Raw genomic sequence first — 14,434 nt, 5'->3', positions numbered from 1 at the left:
GGAGGGAGGAGGTAATCTTTACTGATTTCATCAAAACCTTTGCTTTGCTGAAATGTCTAAAGATTACTATCAGAACTACAGTTGTTTTACAATAATTGGGCAGAAATTCAAGAGAACGGATCTCTGGATACTATAAAATCCAAACCATGCTTCCCTTCGTCCCCAGAGAAGGCACAGGTTGCCCCTGCTGTCTGTCCCCGCTTTACAGTAACGCGCATGTAAAAGCTTGGCTGAACCGCAGATAACTATACAAAGCACGTGGGTGAGAACGCCCTTCTGTTTTCCCACTATTCTGTACATCACTTTCTATTTACTACTTTAAAATCTCTAAGTGGGACTCACCCAATGCAATGCAAGCTGTTACTGAAAGGATCAAGGGGCAAAAGTTTGACAGCAGGAGACCTAAGCCTATGACACGCAGAGAGGAAGGATTTTACAGAGCTGCTAGACAAGCGTTCAGCTGCTTACACTGAGAAATGTGCTAAAACGCCAGTGGGAAAAAATTGCTTGGGTATATATCTCAAGAACTCACTGCGTAGTCAGGGCATGATTCAATGAGATACTTCTGATACTAATCCTGGGACGTGCGAGGATTGAGGCTGAATGAAAATGGAAGGTTTGAATACGAAGTACCTACAGAAGCCAGACAGCCTTGCAAGTTCAGTGCTACCAAAATAATCTTAACCTCCTGTGGTATCTCCTGTTCAGACAGAAAGCGTGCAAGGCCCCACAGACGCCAAAAGCAGTTCAGGACGCTTCAAGACAACGACTGTATTTTTGACTTATTATCTTGGGATCAACCTGAGGACATCTCCGGAACACAACTGTACTCACCTTGGTAGACAAAATGAAAACCTTTGGCTGTAGATTGACCCTTGGAACTAAATTTGATGAGAATCTGGTTGGTGGTAGCTAACGGTAATGATTCACCTAGATGAAGAGAAAGAGAAAAACCAGGAGAGACGGAGATTACAGCATTAGCTACACAAATGGGTCGCACAGAGCAAGGTGTTAAATGGCAGGCTGCATTTTTCGCTTGCTTCTCCCAGCAGCAAGAGGGAGACGTTCCCCACCTGTATGAGAGCCCGAGAGGGAGCTGAGGAGCCGGGAGTGCTGGTTGGGGCCGTCGTGGACTTCGATGATGTCGTTGAGCGCGGTCTGGAAGAAGGCGAACTGCCCAAAGACCACTGCCAAGAGAGAGAGAACCAGTCGGGGCAGGCAAGCTGAGGCTTTTCAGCTGCTTTTATTTCAGGAGCTTGCCAAAGATAAAACGGGCCTGACTGACAGCCCTGGAAGATGGGAGCCCTTTATTTATCCACAAAGTAGGCATAACAGAAGCAGCAACCAGCCTCCCCCGTGTTCACTTGCCAGTACGCTTTAACACTGATTCATAGGCCAAAAGGGATTCTTCTATGAATCATCCCATTTGCCTGCCTACATAACACAAGGTATATAATTTCACCAACTGATAATTATTATTTATTGGTTGTATTGAACCACTGTCATGAAGCAGGCTCCCATTGGGTTAGGCATTGTACAAAACCTGAACAAAATAACAATCCCTGTCCCGAAGAACTTAATTTCTAGATTGAACCTCTCTGGTCAGGGAGGATGACTGCTAGGGAGAGAGGACACGCATCGTTTTATTAACAGTCAGTCCTAAGCCCGTCTACAGAGACTGCTAACGACGGAGCCGTGCAGTGCTCTGGGTCTTACTGCACACGCTGTAAATGCACCCAGGAACAGGCAGAGCTTGTAAATGGGAGAAAATAATAATGAGAGGGTCAGACCATTTTTTTTTTTAGCTAAAGCAAAGACACTTCAGTTATTTATCTTTATTTTTCAGAATATAACAACAGGTTTTTTGCTCCCAAATCTGCACTTAGAAGATTTTTTTTTTTTTTCTCCCGTTTGCCTCCTCTCCTAGCTTTGCATTTTCAAGTTGTAAGTGCCCAGTTGCAGTTTCACAAGCGGAGAGGTCTCTTGCTGTGAAATTCATCATGAACCAAGCTACGACATTTGTCTCCTGCACATTCGGGTTTACAGCGCAGCTTTGATGTTGGGAATACTGAAAAAGTGACAATAGCACACCCTGATGCCTGCTGTACACAGAATCCGAGAAGTGAAGGAGATGGGAAGAGTGTCACATTCACCACTAATGGTTTTCCTCCTTGTTTTTAATGAAGCTATTGAAAGGTAGCAGGTGGAGAAGAGAAACTAATTTAGCTGTCATCCTACGGTAGGGAAAAGTCAGACTTGCAGATCAAGACTGTCTAGCCCTCTAGTTATGGTGTTTCTTAAGACAATATCAAGATCAGTTTTACTATAGTAAAACAGGTTAAGAGGTGTAAGAGAGCACTGCAGTATTTCATCAGTTAGATCCAGGAACTCAGACGGAACCTAGATGCACACAGGCAGAAGGGCAATTTGAGTGAAAGGAGCTTATAACTGATGTCGGAACACGGTATCCTTATTTCACACCTTGCTATCTTAGCAAAGAAAATCACACATAACTGAAAAGACCATAGGGACTGACTAGATCAATACAATGCACTGAGAAGCAGTATCAAATAACAGAATTTAGAGACCTTCACCTGCCAGAGCTGTCAGTGCAAGTACTCTAAGAACTTTAAATTCCCTTCAAACAAGAAAATATGTTAACCAATACTAATATCCAGCTAGCTGCCTCAAAGGTTTCTAGAACGTTGATCATGCTTGTATTCAAGCTCTGACCAAAATTAAGCAACACTGGAGTCTATAAAAAGAATGACGGTCCATTTAAATGGATCTGGCTCTTGTTCGCATCTAGTTTTAAAATTTAATTCACATGTTATTTAAAAATAAAAATTAGTCATAGGTACCATAGCTGCACATCCACAAAACCATACATTTATGCGCTTCTCTGCGCAGACAGAGTATTTAGCACCACAGTTAGCATGTGTTTATGGTAAATACATTTTGTACTCTCAGAGGTCCTCCGAGTCTGCTGCTAGCATTAATCACCATGAATTATTTTTTGCTGATTTTTCAACTCTGCATGACTGGATATAGTGCAGAAACTGGAAGGGGAATCACAAGATGGTGGGTTTTGTCCCCTTGTTTTTGACAGATTTTGAAATTCAGAAAATTCCCATCATCCTTACTGACTACAACAAAGTACAAATAGCATCCAACAGTGCCACTTATTATTTTCCAGTCTCCCTCACCTCCACTAATATATGCACTTATTCAACTCCTCTGTTCAAACAAAAAAAACCCCAAACAAGACAGTTGCACAGACAGTAGGACAGATTTTCAAAAAAAGTCCAAAACCGATACCATAGTCCTTCGGCACAACGATGAAGTACAAGCAGACTTGTCCACTGGTGTAGTTCTGGGGATAATTGGGAGAGAGGACGACGCCATCCGAGCCCGTGTACTGACCACCACAGGGTGCTGGAAGAGAAAGCCAAGAGGAGATCGCCGAGTGTACCCTTACCAAAGCCTGCCTTGAAACACCGACCTTTTTCTTGCCGCTTTGAGATCCACCCCTGCCCCTATGCTGTAATGCCGTGCAACGTCACCTGCCCTCAGCCCTGATCAATTCTACGCTTCAGGCATTGCAGCTCTTGCTGCAAGCTCTTAGTAAGAAAAATCAGGCTTTTCCTAACCTGAGTTCACGCCTGCTTCACATTTACTTATCGAGACCATGCCAAAGCTAAGGGATGCAGCCTAACGCGTGATTTTGCACTGCTCTGCACCCGACCTTAAAGCTGAGGACCTGTCACAACGAACTCCTACTCTTTTCGCCCTTTTCTCAGCGGCAGGAGCCTGGCCCCAGCGGGAACAGCGTCCTCTCCGCCAGTGCCTTTCCAAGTCAGAAATTTCATTCTTCCAGTCACCACACACTGACAGCTATCTCTTGACTCATTTCTCAGATTAAGAAGGTCTGACTGCAAACCCATCATTTAAACCGTTTTCTCATTAAGCCAGAAACCAAACCAAACCACAGAACCCCTAAGAATACCTTCTGTTTTCTCAATAAACTCTGGCCCCGCTCAGGAAAGCGCGTGCTTAAGGGCCTTGATTAGCTGGGATCAGGTTAAGCAAATGGTTAAGTGGCTTGCTGAGAGCTGCCCTGCACTAGGGACACAGGATTTGTCACGCAGATAATCTGTTGCGTCCAGTTTTCTCTCTCTCAAAAGAAGGTTCAAGAAACCTCACGTTAAGTCAGCTCTTCCCGACCTCCGGGTGTTAAAAAAATTGAAAAATTATGAAACACCAAGGAAAACCATCTGTCCCCTTGCAAGCAGCTCTATGCAAAAGTAACGTCCAGCTTTTCGTTAGGATAAACTGCTGATGTATTTGGCGATAGGCAGATCATTCTCTACTCACCTTTTCCTCTTGGGCCTTACCTGTACAGGTAGGTCGAGGTTTGTTCCACGCAGGTTTTCCATCCCCTCCCATTATGCACGTCAGCGTGGAGACCCCCTCAATGTCATACCCTCCGTCGCAGTAGTAGGTAATTGTAGATCCCAGCTTCAGATCCGTACCCACTCGTGTGCCATTCTTAATTGATCCAGGGTCGAAGCATGACTCCCGGGGATTTTCTGCAAGAGAGAATTGCCAAGATTTTTACCGGTCTGATATGGCTACTCTAAAATTTTGGTCAATAGCATGTTTTTTGGCTTGTCTCATCCGGGAATCTCACTTAAGCATATCATAAAGACTAGTACCATTTGCAGAGTTTCGTTTTTAAGCATTCTCTCATGCTGCTGAATCTGGGGAATCGTATGGGTCAGATTCTGGTCCAGACTTTTCTCTGATGCTCAGCTCCAGCACAAGCATACTGGAAGAAGGAAGGCTTCAGTTCACACGCGTATTTACTGGCACCCAAAACCCAATCGACGAGGCAAAGCTTCCATTTAACTATCTACACTCGCTCTTCTTTCTTCCAGAGGGGACAGGCTGCGAGAAACTTTGCAAACCGGGGCATATAAACACAGATTGAACATGCAACATATTTCAGATGTGCTACATCTGTTCACATTATCTCTTTGGCACCTATCATCCCTGTATCTAAGAGCTGTCTGCTCTCACCATGGAAATACGTAGTGCCATGTGCTAGCTGGTAGACTCTCCAGATGTGCAGCATGGCTGCAATTATGGCAAAATGATTACAAGCAGTTAGACAAAATGAAGACATTTTTCTCTCTGTTCACTATGCCCTGCAGAGTTAAAAACCCCATTTACATATGAAAATTCCAGTAAAGACTACAGAGCTGTCAGGACTTGGGTATTGCTTTCCATCTTCTTCTGAGGGCTTTTTTTCTTTTTTTTCTTCTTTTTTTTTTTTTTTTTTTCCTGCATGAAATATAATTAGAGGCTTTGATTAATCCTGCTCTTTTGTCATTTGGAAATTGCTCATTAAAGATGAGGGCTTTTCTGAGAGCAGTGGGTCTGTGAACAATTATAATGTGTTTAAGCATTAAATCATGGGCTTTTAGTATTTGGGGAAGGGGTGGAGGGAGAAACAGAAAACAGTAAAGCCCCTAGATCTTGCTTTTGTTTCTTTGTTTGCAATGAAAAATAGGATTAGCTCTATGGTTTCTTTTACACGAGAGCAGTACCACTAGCTAGCGATCCAGGTAAACGGGTCACAAATTGATGCAAAATATTTCTGCCAGGAACAGCTGCCCCGAACCGCAGAAGTGAGGCTGCTGGTTCTTCCTAAAACACCCGCTCCCTATTTTGAGAGCCACAGACTGGTCAACCCTCAATGCTCCTCACAGACCATCACACACTTGTATCATCAAACTTTAAATCATGAAGTCCTGCGTTCTCCTCTGTGTTAGCGGTGTCTTGCTGCACAAACTTTGGACAAGCCACTTGTCCTTTGAGCAAACCCGCTCCGCAACCAAATAACAAGATGTTCCAATTTATCTGATCCTGGGAAGAGACACACATGTGTCTAGAGGCATAATTATTGCAGCATTCAGAAGATACTCAGAACATGATGGAGAAAATTTGGGTTCTAAGACAAAGGAATTCAGTAAGTATTTTTACTCCAGCATTTCCTGCGTGTGATCTGATGGTAGCTCCTGCTGAGACACCAGCTAGACAGAAAGGAGAAATCTTGATTCCAATGAGTGAGATAGCAGGACCAAAAAGCTTGTTTCAGTCACAGCACGGGAAAGCAAAGTCCTTGGCTCTCTGGTCAGCCCAGATGAAAAGAATCCCTCCTCATTTATCCTTATGCTTGTGAGACATCAGCCGTAGCTGGAGAAGTGAGCCTTTATCATTGCTGCAAGTCAACGGAACATTCTCGTACAGACTGGTCGTCCCAGCCCACAGAGGTGACGAATTGCTTCTGGGCATCAGTCAGCCGGAGCACTAAAGACGAGCAGTGCAGTTGCATGGCCCAGTCCGCTGTAGCGCACAAGCCATTTGCAAGTGTAAATGCTTCGTCTACTTCTCCAAATTGTTTTTTCACTCCGCAACCCTTAATTTCTCTAAATTGCCAATACTCACTTTTAGACCCTTTCCTACTAAAGCTGCACCCAACGCCTTCCTTCTGACCACTCTATGCCTCTCGTTATTTTAAACAGTCTCGCTGCCTTTCATCTAGCAAGTCGATGTGGCTTCAACCTGTCGCTCAGCCTCCCACCCGGCTGTCAGATGCCTTCGCCATGTGCTTGATCTCAGCCTCTGCTCCCGCTTTGAAAAATCGTGACATTTGGTGCTCAAGTCACTCTGTCGACTGCTGTAAAAAGGGTGGTGGCTGATTGCTGAGCAACAGCCCCGCTACTTTTGTCGTGTTTTCCTCATTCTTGACCGCTTCTGCTCCCTTGAGGGTCTGCGCCTTCAGGGACACCGCTCACCTTCGAGGACGACGCATCCTGACACACTAGTCCTACGCATATCTCCAGATGACCTGCCCCGATGATCCTCCGCAGTAGGCTACAAAGGGAGGCAGGAGCTCAACCTTAAGTATTTGGTTGCGTGGTGACTGCAAAAGACTCGTAGAGGGATGTGGGAAAGCCACAGCTTCCCCAGCCTTTCATTTATTAGGCTTATGAAGTGAGTACAGCACGGCTTGTCCATTTAGAATTAACATTTTGTTTTCACTCAGCCACTTCAGAAATCGAGGGCTTCACCCTGATGTCCCAATTAACATGGATTCAGGCTGCCAAATGTTTAGAAAAGAGTCAAGGCAAAAATGCCATGAGAACTGGCTCATTAGTCCACAGAAAGCAGAATTTCCTGTGCTTCCCCTCTCCTTTCCCAAGGAAAGCTCAAAGCCTGCATAAGCTCCTAGACCAGGAGGTCGGGCTTTCATCCACATGTTCGAGAACAGCTTCGCTGAAGAGTTGTCCACAAAGTGCATCATCAGCTCCATAGCTGTGAATGCGTGCAAGCCTTTATTTAAGAGCTAAGCCTTAAAACAACCCCAAGAGAAATTGTCTAGAAGAGTTTTCCATACCAGCCATCATATCCTGAAGACAGGACAAATTACATTGGGATCTTAAAGACCAGGTGTAGCCTTGGCATCCCGAGCAGCTCGCCAGGAGCCCAGAACGCTCCGACTCATCCCAGCTAAACAGACTACCTTTCCCAAAGGACATACCTGTTTTTCAAATGCAAGGTGTTCTACGGTCAAGTGTCATCTCCCATTTCCAACTGTTTTAACAGCTGGATATTGTTAAACAGCTTGCTTTGCAACAGATTTTACAGAATAGTGTGTCTGTGGGGTATTTCCACCTTAAATAACCCGTAAGTAATGCTGAATAGATGTTTATAAGCTCAGGATGTGCAAAACAGTTCTGGCGAAATAATAATGGATTTGAAATAAGGCTTGGGGTTTGGGTTTGGTTGGGGTTTTTTTCCTTCATTCCTTTGGAAGGGTGAAAAGTAATCAGTTTTGCTTCATTTGCTTTCAATTTCACGCCTCTTCATTTCTGGCCCACAACAGAACCAGGAAGTACTAAAAAGCACGAGAAAACCTCCCGCTTTGGAGTATCCAACCTGGAAACTCCTTCCTACCCTCTGCCCCAAGCACGAGGAGCCAAATACGTCCCTTGGGTCCCATCCAGCACCAACCCATCGGGGTAAATTGCTCGGATGGAGGCAGCGACTGATGGAGTTTGACCCATTTCCATGTTCATGACAACAGGTCCCCAACACTCACAAAAGATAAAGGGGGGGCAATAATTTGGGAAAAGCTCTCCAAATAACTAGCCTGCCCTTTGCGTTGCTAAGTGTGGTCTCCATTTAAAAATATCAGCGTATGTGAATATATAAAAGGTATCTGAATAAAATCTGCAGTTTGCAAGATGCTGCAATGCAAACTGATTATTCAAATTCAGTTGGTTTCCCAGTAAGAAAAAATAATCTTCACTTCAGAGATTAACCCCCAGCCAAATTTAAAAGAGTCTTTGGTAGCATTTTCTGGCAATGACAGCTTAATGGAAGACCCTCATACCAAGGGGTCTTTTAAATTGACTGGAAACAGTATTGGAAACTTATGCAGTGTTGCTCTGTATCCAGAAATCTCCCAAGTATAACTAAGACACACAAATATTATCTTTGTCCAAAAGATAATACATGCAGAGATACGGAGTTAAAACCATTAGTTTTCTGTAGCTGAGACATTTTAAAAAAATTCTTAGGCAACAACTGGAACGAGAGATAAATTCTAGGTGTATTGCAAACGATCTCTTCCCTGTGTTTAAGCTTTTGTTTTGTAACTGTCTTTCCTATTTTGTAATCAGGAACTTACCCTTTTGCTTTGGCAGACTAACACTTGTTGGGCTCAAGTGAATCTGCTACGAACACAGCACACTGCTTTCACAGAAATGACAACATTAACTAAGCTGGTGTCACAAACAAGCACTTTTTTAAGGATTATGATAACTTCAGCAGACCTTAAGTGGGATGCCTGAGCAGAGCATGTCTTCCTTTTCATAAACCAGCCTGAACCCGGAATCTACTCACCACCGCTAAGTCATTCCAAAGAATAAATTCCTCCCCAGTTGAAATCCCAAACTATTGCATTTAAGTTTCACCTGACCCTCTGAATCAATCCAAGGTTTTATGCAGACAGTAAACCAAACCTCTGTACTTTGAAGTGAGTGCGGGGAAAGTGCACCTACAGTTTCTTTGCTGGTAAGCCGAGTTTGATTTTTCATTCTGCTGCACAGCTGACAGTGCATCATGGGTGTAAAGCAAAAGGTATGTGTTCATCCATCAGAAATCCTGCTGGTGTAGTGTATCTGTGTAGCTAAGCTGGGAAATTGCCCGGCTGAAGATCTGCCCTCAAACACCTTTCTATGGCATTGCTGCATTCCCACTTCGCTCTCACTGTCATGCTCTATGCAAAAACTGGCATAATAAAAGCCAAATTCATTCTTCTCTCTCTGTTTTCTCCATTCCTCCTGGCCCCAGAGGACAACTTTCTCTTGAAGAGCCATTGCCCCTGAAACAATTTCAAATGAAGTGCTGAGGCTGTTTGAAATTCACCCGACACACTGTAGCTGCAGGCTAGCGATACAGTCCCAGTCCCAGGGAAGATGCAGGGTTTCAAGGAGGGGCTGACAGATGGCTGCTCTGCCTTTTTTCTCCCCAAAACATTACCAAAAGGGGACTACAAAGCCCCTGGTAATTAAGACTATTTCACATACAGCTGACACAGGTGATATACGATATTTAGGGAGCTATAAGGGCAGGAAGCCTACATGGGCTGCAGCACTGACCAAACACAATGAGATGGCTGAGAGAAGACGGTGTCTTTGAACTGTACTTGGGATTCCACGCTGGCAAGGAGCCCAGCTCGGTATTTGATTTTCTTTCACACATGCTCCCTCCTGCATTTCTTTTCTTCTTCCTTCGATTCCCCAAAGTTCTATTTTCTGCCGCTTCTCAGACTTGAATCCCAGGTTCCTTTTAAAGTGCAGGGAAATTAATGAGCAAACTTAAAGCCTCATTCTTTTCTCCCAGCAGTTCGGCTTTGTGGGAAGTATGTAGGCGCGATTAACACTGTAGGAGTGTTTAGGAGAAAAACACATCGCACAACCACCCTAATTTAATGAGATTTCATTTGTTAACTACTTTCTGGCTGCCCAAAAACAGTGGAAAAGAAGAAAACCTAAGACTTAATTTTTAGTAAAATTAATTCTAACAAGAGCAGAAAACTTCTAATCTCTTAAATCTTAAGCAGTGCTAATTGTCTTTGTCTTATTATTTCATAACTTTACTAGAGGGAAATTCATCTGTTCACCATAACTAATAGGAATTGCCGTTTCACTATCATTTAACCTCCGGTCAAGTAAATTGAAAAGCAGGAACCACAGATCGGAGACAGGGTATAGGAAGAGAGAACTGCCCAAGCACGCAGAGAAAGCAGCAGCAGCCCTGACAACACAGCAGCGGCCCATCAGCTCTCCGGCACAAGCTATTACTGCTCCCACAGCACGCAGTTGGGCCAACAAGACTCAACAGCCTGTTTCACAGTGTACACCACGGAGGCAAAGCCATGTTTCACAGTGGCACGCATCCAGTACATCTGAAGCCATCGGTGCTTTTTTCCCCATCCTGCAAACTAGTCCATATAGGCCAGGGCAGGCTTGAAGAATTGTTTCTTTCTAGCCCTGTTTTTTTTTCCCCCCTAGTTTTTAATCCTTTTCTCCATTCTGCATAATCCCGGCTCATCAGATCCAGCTTTTCAGAGCGTATATTTTACTACGGTTTGTAACAACTCCATTCTTCCACCTACCCTACGCACAAACAAGGAACGTATCTGCCAAAGCCTTCCTGTTTTTCCCCCAGAACAGCAGTGCCAGGTCTGTCACTTCTCAGCTTGCTCCACCAACAGAAAGCTAAAAGCACCCAGGGAGAACTCTAACCACTGCCCTTGTTTCTCACCATTGCAGCTGAAGCCACCACAATGTTTTCCTTCCTCCACAAGCAAGCAAGAAAAAAAAGCCACTGCTCCAGTAACACAGACACCTGTGAACTATTCTGTTTATTTTACTAACTATTAGTGAATTTTTAAGTAGATGCTTTAGAATCTTAAGTGAAACAAAATACACAGATTTCAGGAGAGCTCTGTTGACTCAAGAGAGCTGAGCATCCACCGCCATGATCCGTGCCTCTAGATGTAGCCACCCAATCGTTTGGTGTGCTCTTGAATGACAGCATTAAGAATTCAGACCGAGATCCCATACTGGATATGTATGTCTGCACCTCCTTTTCTTGGATAAAGCCGCTCTTGCCACTAAGAATAAACCTGAAATCCATGGCAATGCGGAGAATTCCTAATAACGAGTTAATAGTTCAGCACTCTCTAGTACTCCAAAAGCTCAAATCTGCAATGAAGTGGCATGTTCTGCTCACTAAGGAGAAGACAGAACTATTTAAATTCAGTGTGGAGCAAGAAAGATTATACAGAATACAGCCTGTACATAAATATATATTTTCTGGGAATCTCCCTTGATTTTTCTTAAAGAAAGAAAAAAATGTAAACCCTTTCTTCTCTGTTAATGAAATCCCCACACAGAAGGAGCCACATGGGACTGACCCTCAGCCACATCGCAGTCTTTCTAGGCTGCTCTTATCTACCTTACGTACCCTGGCTCTTCTGCCAGCCTACAGGATCCCCTCCCTTCAACTCCCAATTTTCCCTCCCATGCCTCTTGATCACCTTTGGTAGTAGCAAAACAGACAGCAAGATTACTGCCTGAACAGAGGTTTCCACAGGGTCTAGAGCTTCTCCCATTTGGTTCAGCTAGGTGGTTTAACCTGAAAATAATAGCAGGTAAAATCCCATGTATTTGCTGAGTCAGCTGGGCCAGGTGCACCCTCGGACGGCTCTTACCCGTGTAGTCAATGACAAATCCGGTGTTGCTGACTGACGCATCGCTTCGGAAAGCGAGGAAGAGGCTGTTACTGCTGCTCTCTATCCTTTCGGGTAGCTGGGAACCATAAAAGCTTCCAATCAGGGGGCTGAGTGAATCGGGTCCATCGTAGATATGAAGGAAATCATAGCCAGGCTCCAAACTGAAGCTGCAAACCCAAAGGAAGAGTACTTGAAATATGAGCATGCTACAGCAGCTGCTGGAGAGCAACAGACCGTGGTCTTGATGAGCTGTAACAACCACATCGCTGAAAGACTGCTTCTGCCCCAAAACAGCTCCTCAGCTAAGTACGGGACATTTCTGTCTCCGTTCCACATGTCCAGAATTGAGGACTGGAGATGCAGTCAGGAGCACAAAACCCTAAGCCAGTGTCGCTACAGGGGTTTCCTAACATCCAGTTACGCGGTTACGTTCTGTAAAAGCTATGCGTATATCAAAGAGAAGCTGCAGTTGAAATATGCCTATCTTCCCCAAATTAAGGGAACGTCTGAGAACAGATTACCCAGGACCACGGGACAGTCCCACCAGGCTTGGTTTGGTTCCTTCAGAGAGGAAAGGACCCACAGGCAGCCCCAGAAGTGGAATCAAACAGCTCTCGGGTACGTACGTGTTGAATACGAGGGCAATGACATAATCGGGAGAGACGGTCAGCTTCCAGTCACACTCCTTTCCCGGCGGGTAGGGCTCTGGGTACTGCGGGGACAAGATCACTCCTGCCGGTCCTGTCAAGATACCTCCACAGGGAGCTGAAGGCAATCAAGCAAAGGGATGAGGCTTTGTCTTAGAGAAACTTAAAAAATAGTAGATGAGATGAAGGAAGGCGAAAGAGAGAGATACGGATAGATAAGGGGACAGAGAGGCAGTCGGCAAGGCTGTCCAATATTAAGATATTTATTGCCAGAGCTTGTAGCGGCCCTCACAGAGGATGAGGGCTCTGTTACTCCGGAGAGGGTACGCACACACAAACAGAGCTATGGATGCTATTACAATCTTCATAAGGTATGTAAGTGAGCAACCAGAAGAAGGGAAAGATACTCTATGCTTTTCTGTTGCATTTATTTAGGCAACTCCTGGTCAAAGTCTGGATGGTTGCTAAATAAGTGAAAACATGTTGTCTAGGACTAATGGCTTGTTTGTGTTTATTACAGTTACCAACACACTAAATGCCAGGCTGATTGAAAAATCAATTCTCACTTTTTTAAGGCTGAAAATGCCTGCATATATTTCCACTGTGGCAAATACTCATGATTCATTTATTACTGTCAGCCCTTCTGCAATCTCTTCACGAGGGTCGATGCTCTAAGATTCCCCCCCGTTGCTCAGATCGATCCTCCCAGATTTGTGATGGGGCGAGAGAGAGAAGGGAGCCCAGCCTGTGTTAAACTTGGGTGTCTGATACCGACCACCCTACCCCAAAGCAAACACCACGTGGGAAATGAACTAGCACGGGACAGAAATAACAGAACAAATCTTGGAAGGATCTTCCACGAAGGAGCGAGCATCTGCATTTATCTTGCGGGCTTTTATAAAACCCTGCAAATACACAAGAATCTCCAGGTATCAGGTAAAATGTAGTGGGGCTGTTCTATAAAGATCACAGTAGACCTAAAACTAGAGACCCTTCTCTAAGGCCCAAAAGAAACTTCTTCAGCCAAGTCCAGTCGCAGGCTACTGCAGGCACTGACAACTGTTATCCCTCTCGAATAGACAAGGAAATCGCAGCACAGACAGCGAAGAGGTTCGCTGAAAGTCACGCACAAATAACTTGGAAGAACCACAAGCATCTATTCTGTGTCCATTTACCTTAACCTTTAGGGTGCGTTCCTCTTCCAGAGTGTCATGTCAGGAAAATGCAGAAGACACTGAAGTATATGGACTCATTTTTGAAAAGCCTAAGGGAGGTGACTGTTCAACACCCTCTGATGTCTTTGAAAATCCCACCCATAGTCTCCAAAGGATTTAAATTAGAAACTGGTCCAAGCCACAGCTGTTTGGAGTTGGGTCAGGATACAGACTTCAAATAGCCCAAGCCCCCAGAGGGCTGTTTCAGCTGAGGTTCCAGTTCAGCCCACATTGTTTAGAGACTGTAGAACTTGTACAATGAAGATGTGAAAAGATATCCGAAGAGCTAAATTACAAACGTAAAACCCAAGCCCTAAATTAAACCCCGTTTTCCAATTCAACCTTAACTAGGCACCCTGTTACACAGTTATTATAAAACTGATACGAACTGGCCATTGATTATTCCTCCAAATCCTTGGCCACTGAAGAGAGGGAAGGAGCAAGACACTTCTTTCATGTTTTGAACAGAGCTTATGACTCCTAAAACAAGACTGCTAGATTTCTGTTCAAAAAGGACCCAACACAGTATCTCCAGGTCAAACTGGAGACGACCCATGGGACTTTATCTCACACCAAGATTAAAGCCCTGGCTACGTTTCTCTGAAAAGGACCGAGAGCCCAGCTTCTGGTGTGAAAGAAAACCTCAAGAGGAGAATGACGAGATGGGCATGACATGCAACAATATGATTTAGTTATAGCTC

At 44.5% G+C, this 14,434-nt stretch overlaps 1 protein-coding gene across 1 annotated transcript in view; it reads right to left on the bottom strand.

Annotated features, from left to right (window-relative positions):
* CSMD2 (CUB and Sushi multiple domains 2) overlaps positions 1-14,434 on the bottom strand; it is a 310,633-nt gene that overhangs the window by 73,522 nt on the left and 222,677 nt on the right. The window contains exons 28-33 of the mRNA XM_049820686.1: positions 12,499-12,637; positions 11,852-12,039; positions 4,395-4,589; positions 3,319-3,435; positions 1,074-1,187; positions 835-930 (exon numbers count right to left, since the gene is read on the bottom strand). Coding sequence (XP_049676643.1) covers positions 835-930; positions 1,074-1,187; positions 3,319-3,435; positions 4,395-4,589; positions 11,852-12,039; positions 12,499-12,637 — 849 coding nt within the window. The remainder of the gene's footprint in view (positions 1-834; positions 931-1,073; positions 1,188-3,318; positions 3,436-4,394; positions 4,590-11,851; positions 12,040-12,498; positions 12,638-14,434) is intronic.

This window comes from Accipiter gentilis, chromosome 17, assembly GCF_929443795.1.
Source record: "Accipiter gentilis chromosome 17, bAccGen1.1, whole genome shotgun sequence".
Lineage (NCBI taxonomy): Eukaryota > Metazoa > Chordata > Aves > Accipitriformes > Accipitridae > Astur > Astur gentilis.
This window is presented reverse-complemented; position numbering and strand designations above follow the sequence as displayed.